This window comes from Nansenia antarctica, assembly GCF_963989245.1.
Source record: "Nansenia antarctica genome assembly, chromosome: 4".
In the NCBI taxonomy this organism is placed as follows: domain Eukaryota; kingdom Metazoa; phylum Chordata; class Actinopteri; order Argentiniformes; family Microstomatidae; genus Nansenia; species Nansenia antarctica.
This window is the reverse complement of record NC_137689.1, coordinates 1,500,658-1,506,865: the sequence shown is the minus strand read 5'-3', so window position 1 is coordinate 1,506,865 and position 6,208 is coordinate 1,500,658. Positions and strand designations below refer to the sequence as shown.

Below are 6,208 nucleotides of genomic sequence, written 5' to 3'. Positions count from 1 at the left end.
GCCCATCCTTGTTTGAATTGCTTGTTCAAAGTTTGGAACATCAGTTGTATAGCAACCAACCCCCTGGGCCAACCAACCCCACTGGCCAACCAACCGCACACAAAAACGACCATTAATCCGTTTGTTCTAGTGTAAGTCAATAACAGGTGACGTTGAGTGACTACTGAGCTGTGTCTCTGTCTCTGAGGTAGTGAGATAGACCTGTTCTGTCTCTGTGTCTCTGTGCTGTGACATGTTGTCTGTGGTGTGTGAGTGAGATAGACCTGTTCTGTCTCTGTGTCTGTGTCTCTATCTCTAACATAGTGAGTGAGATTGACCTGGCCCTGTGGAGGAGTGCGGAGGACATAGCCAACGATAAGAGGGAGTTCATGAACGACGGGGAGTGGGAGCTGCTGTCCCTCCCCTCCCGCTACTGGCAGCTACGCCTGGAGGGCAGAGCCTACGCCCACATCCAGTTCAACGTGCGTACCTGCACCCCCTACACCACCTGCACCCCCTACACCCCCTACACTCCCTACACCACCTGCACCACCTGCACCACTCAAGAAATACACACACATATATATATATTAATATTGTATGTCAATGTGCGTACCTAGACCACTCAAACAATACACACACATAATTGTGCCAAATTGAGATGCCTAACTCTACTCTCCTAACACTGCTGATTCACTGGGCATTATTGCCTACTATGCCATCAGCCTATCAGAATGTTTGTTACATTCCAAAATCACTATCTGCCCAAGTCATCTCTTTGACATAGCACATAGGGCATTTTTGACACATACATACAAAGATGGCTCGGTTGACCACAAGTGAAGCATGACATAGGAAATTATGCTATGAGGCTAACGATATACAAAATAGTCAATACACACACATAATATATATACTGTATATATATATATGTTATATTTTATGTCAATGTGTGAGGAAGTCTACTTTAGAAAATAAATCCTGTGGCTATTCACATGACATCACATCTCTACATCTCGTGATCTTAGAATGATAAGGTTCTATCTCCGTTTAGAATGATAAGGTTCTATCTCCGTTTAGAATGATAAGGTTCTATCTCCGTTTAGAATGATAAGGTTCTATCTCCGTTTAGAATGATAAGGTTCTATCTCCGTTTAGGGCAGTTCAGAGATATTGAGCTTCAAAGTTTTTACATTCCATTATGTTTTGTGAGATGGAACCTTTGTATTTTATTAATTACTAACTAAAAAATGTTAACATTTTTAAAATAACACCACACAGGCATTAATAAACACCTAATGGATCAGATTGTGTAAAAAAACTCAATTTTGAAAAAAATGGAGACAGAGCCTTATAATTCTAACGTCACGAAATGTAGTAATGGTTACAGTTATCAAATCATCTGATATCATCTGGATTATTTAAACCATAAAACTATAAACCTCCTTTACCATGATACGATCCTCTTAAAACAACAGTATATAATTATGCCTACAAAATCGAGTTTCATGCCTTCTCCGTCTACCCTCTTCAAACAGAAGATAATAATGTGTGCTGCCTGCTAGCAGGGAGAGAGAGAGCGACTAGCGTAGCATGCCAATTCGATTCGATCGACTATCGACAGGGCTTGTTAGGCGGCCCTCCCCGTGGTCCAGGGCGTGCTGTGAGGGTGTTAAAGTGATTGGTCTGGGCTTCATGGATCGGGGGTTAAGGAGCTAATGCTAATGGATGGGGGGGGACGGGGGGGAGACGTATTCAGCATGCTGAGAGGGGAGAGAGAGCCACCGTAATGAGACTGTCTCAGTGGCAGCCTGATCAATGCCTGTCTTGTTACTGCCGGGGGGGAGGAATGGGCCCTCAGCCCAAGGCAGGTGGGGGGGAGAGAGAGAGACTGGGAGAGGCTGGGAGAGAGAGAGGCTGGTAGAGAGAGAGAGGGAGAGAGAGAGAGAGAGGCGGGAGGCAGGTGGGGGGGAGAGAGAGAGAGAGAGGCTGGGAGAGAGAGAGAGGGAGAGAGAGAGAGAGACTGGGAGAGAGAGAGAGAGAGGCTGGGAGAGAGAGAGGCTGGTAGAGAGAGAGAGAGGCTGGTAGAGAGAGAGAGAGACTGGGAGAGAGAGAGAGGCTGGTAGAGAGAGAGAGGGAGAGAGAGAGAGAGAGAGGCGGGAGGCAGGTGGGGGGGAGAGAGAGAGAGAGACTGGGAGAGAGAGAGAGACTGGGAGAGAGAGAGAGGGAGAGAGAGAGAGAGGCGGGAGGCAGGTGGGGGGGAGAGAGAGAGAAAGAGAGAGAGAGAGAGAGAGAGAGAGAGAGAGAGAGAGAGAGAGAGGGGGAGAGAGAGAGAGAGGCTGGGAGGCAGGTGGGGGAGAGAGAGAGGGGAGGGAGGTGGGGGAGAGAGAGAGGGGAGGGAGGTGGGGGAGAGAGAGAGGGGGGAGGGAGGTGGGGGAGAGAGAGAGAGGCTGGGAGGGAGGTGGGGGAGAGAGAGGGGAGGGATGGGAGGTGGGGGAGAGAGAGAGAGGCTGGGAGGGAGGTGGGAGAGAGAGAGAGAGGGGAGGGAGGTGGGGGAGAGAGAGAGAGAGGGGAGGGAGGTGGGGGAGAGAGAGAGGGGAGGGAGGTGGGGGAGAGAGAGAGGGGGAGAGAGAGAGGCTGGGAGGGAGGTGGGGGAGAGAGAGAGGGGAGGGATGGGAGGCTGGCCTGCTGTGTATTCAGCTCAGGGATAAGCACTCGATGATGGGGCGTTCATGGCTTGTTACCTCAGAGTTACCTTTACACCTTTACACCTCAGCTAGCTCGGTGCCACGGCCATTTTAGAAGATGTTTATGTTTGTGTTTTGGGGGACTCAAACTCTCGTTTAGGAGTGTGTTTGTACATTCTAGGTCCAGGAGATAGACCAGGGGTAGTGTTGTAGTGTTGCAGTGTTGTAGTTTTATATCAAATATACTGAGAATTGAAGTCGGTGTCTCTACATCCTGGGAAAGCGTAGCTAACAATTCAGTCTGCCTGGGGACAGTGCCAATGACTGGTTGTGCTAATAACTCTCTGTGTCGCACGTACTAAAGTCTAGCGTTTCCTGTCACCACATTTTTTTTGCCAAGATCAGTGATCTCATAAAGGGTGTCGACTTTGTATATAAGGGCTGAGCTCTCACATAAGAAGAAACCAGATGAAATCCACTACAGTAGAACATTAGAAAAAAAAAGCACTACAATTAGCCATGGAATCTATAACCTCAGAGAAGGATGATAGATAGATGGGTAATTCTTCCTCCCCTCATGTGTCAACTAATGGATGGTAAACAGACTGCACTTACATAGCTATGCCTTTATCCAAAGCGGCCTCTCATTCACCCGTTCACACACACATTCACACACCAATGTAGTGCTGAGGCACAAATATGTACATTTCAAGCCTGCAAACTGCGACATTTTAAATAAATGTGCAATAACACTATTGTGCAATATGACAACCCTAGTCGTCTATCTGTACAGTATAGTATAGTGGATAGTGTACATAGCCTTTATTTATGTAAACCAGCTCCTTCCCTTCTTGTTATTTTTTTAAAAGTGTTTTTTTTTTCTTTCCTAACACCAGGGGAGCCACCCCTCCTAAATTTCGTTGTTTGGTACCTGTACTGTAGCAATGACAATAAAGACCATTCATTCATTCATTCAATGGCGGCCAGCTACCATACAAGGCGCCGGCCGGCCCGCTCACTGGGAGCAATTTGGTTCAGTGTCTTGCCCAAGGACACTTCGACATGTGGCCAGCCGGGGCTCGACTCCAACCGCCAATCTGCCAACCTTGCGATCATTAGATGGCAGCTCTACCTCCTGAGACACGGCCGCCCGCTCAACGAGCCTGAGACTCTCTCCTCTCTCTCTTCTGTCCAGGTGTTGATCCGCCGGCGCCCCCTACAGTACGTGGTGGGACTGCTGCTGCCCAGCATCTTCCTCATGGTGGTGGACGTCATCAGCTTCTACCTGCCCCTGGAGAGCCGCACGCGCATCTCCTTCAAGACCAGCATCCTCCTGGGCTACACCGTGTTCAGAGTCAACATGACGGACCAGCTGCCCTCCAACGCCGTCAGAACACCCCTCATAGGTAACAACAGCTGTCACTCAACACCAGCTGTCACTCAACACCAGCTGTCACTCAACACCAGCTGTCACTCAACACCAGCTGTCACTCAACACCAACCTGTCACTCAACACCAGCTGTCACTCAACACCAACCTGTCACTCAACACCAGCTGTCACTCAACACCAGCTGTCACTCAACACCAACCTGTCACTCAACACCAACCTGTCACTCAACACCATCTGTCACTCAACAATCCTCATAGGTACACCAGCTCAGCTGTCATTCTCAACACCCAACTGTCATGATTGGCTTGTGGCTCGTCATGTTCGTTGACCTCCGACCTCCCCTCCCTGCGTGCAGGCGTGTTCTTCGCGGTGTGCATGGCGCTGCTGATCCTTAGCCTGGCCAAGTCCATCCTGGTGGTGAGGCTGCTGCACCACCAGGACACGGAGGTGAAGGAGATGTCCGTGTCGGCGTGTCTGCTGGACAAGTACGGCTCCTCCAGCCAGAGCTTCTTCGAGAGCGCCTTCACCTCCACCAGAACCCTGGACGACGAGGACCAGAGTGGAGGTAAGAGCAGTGGTGTAGTTAGTCTACGTGATACGCAGGACTAGGCCGTATACCCACTAGGAAAGGCCAAGGATTTCCATATACCCACTTAAAAATGTGTGAGGATACATAACAGTGTTTTGTGACAGAACTTTCACTTTCATTCAAAAAATTCACCCCTGTGTCTGTATTACGAAGCACTTGACTTTTGGACCATTGGGACTGACTATAGCGTCATATACCATCAACGGGGGGAGATGCGACATAGAATATGTCAAAATGCAGCACTATCGTGCACAGATCAGCCTTATAACATGTCATGTCAGATATATAACTCTCTCCCTCCCCTCCTCTCCCTCCCCTCCATCCCCTCCCCTCCCTCCCTCCTCTCCCTCTCTCCTCTTCCTCCCCTCCCTCCCCTCCCTCCCTCCTCTCCCTCTCTCCTCTCCCTCCCCTCAATCCCCTCTCTCCCTCCCCTCCCTCCCTCCTCTCCCTCTCTCTCTCTCCTCTCCCTCCCCTCCATCCCCTCCCTCCCTCCCCCTCCCTCCCCTCTCTCCCTCCTCTCCCTCCCTCCCCTCCCTCCCTCCTCTCCCCTCTCTCTCTCTCCTCTCCCTCCCCTCCATCCCCTCCCTCCCTCCTCTCTCTCTCCTCTCCCTCCCCTCCATCCCCTCCCTCCCTCCTCTCCCTCTCTCCTCTCCCTCCCCTCCATCCCCTCCCTCCCTCCCCTCTCTCCCTCCCCTCTCTCCCTCCCCTCCCTCCCTCCTCTCCCTCTCTCCCCCCCCTCCCCTCCCCTCCCTCCCCCCCTCCCTCCCCTCCCCTCCCTCCTCTCCCTCCCTCCCCTCCCCCCCCTCCCTTCCCTCCCCTCCAGGCCTAGAGTTTGACCTGGCTCCTCCCAGGGAGGACCTGGTGTCCCTGAGCGAGCCCCAGGACAGCCCCCCCCGGCTGGAGCGCCTCCTCCAGGAGGTGGTGGCCCTGCGGCGGGTACCTGGACCAGGGGGAGAGGGACGAGGCGGGCGGGGCCGACTGGGTGGCGCTGTGCTGCAAGGTGGACCGACTGCTGTTCAGAGTCTACCTCCTCATCATGGCGTCTACACCGTCACCCTGCTGGGCCTCTGGGCGAGCTGGTGCTCTGTCTCTGTCTGAACACAGAGTTAACAACAGATAACATGAGACACATAGAACACAGAGTTCACGAGAGGCACAGGGAACAATTAACACAGCAATGTCCAGGGGGGGAGGGGGGTGGCAGGGTTAGGGGAGATGGTTAGGGGTAGGGGAGGTTGTATTCATGTCCAGGGGGGGAGGGGGGGTGGCAGGGTTAGGGGAGATGGTTAGGGGTAGGGGAGGTTGTATTCATGTCCAGGGGGGGAGGGGGGTGGCAGGGTTAGGGGAGATGGTTAGGGGTAGGGGAGGTTGTATGCATGGAGAACTGTGGTAGGTTTTGAGGTGGGATTTAAAGTGGAGAGTGAGGGTGAGTCTCTGAGTGGTTGGGGGAGTTTGATTGATTGATTGAAAACTTTATTAGAAGATTTGCAGAAGTAGGTACATGAAAGTACATATTACATACAAGGTCAACTAACAGGATAAAACCCAAGAAAGCCACTGGCT

The 6,208-nt window shown here is 51.8% G+C and overlaps 1 protein-coding gene across 1 annotated transcript in view; it reads left to right on the top strand.

The window, feature by feature from the left end:
* Positions 1 to 5,743, top strand: part of htr3b (5-hydroxytryptamine (serotonin) receptor 3B) — a gene marked incomplete at both ends in the record, with an annotated part of 10,749 nt that extends 5,006 nt beyond the window's left edge. The window contains 6 exon segments of the mRNA XM_080528061.1: positions 304 to 461; positions 3,862 to 4,072; positions 4,412 to 4,621; positions 5,469 to 5,581; positions 5,583 to 5,682; positions 5,685 to 5,743. Coding sequence (XP_080384187.1) covers positions 304 to 461; positions 3,862 to 4,072; positions 4,412 to 4,621; positions 5,469 to 5,581; positions 5,583 to 5,682; positions 5,685 to 5,743 — 851 coding nt within the window.
* Positions 5,744 to 6,208: the final 465 nt, after the last annotated feature.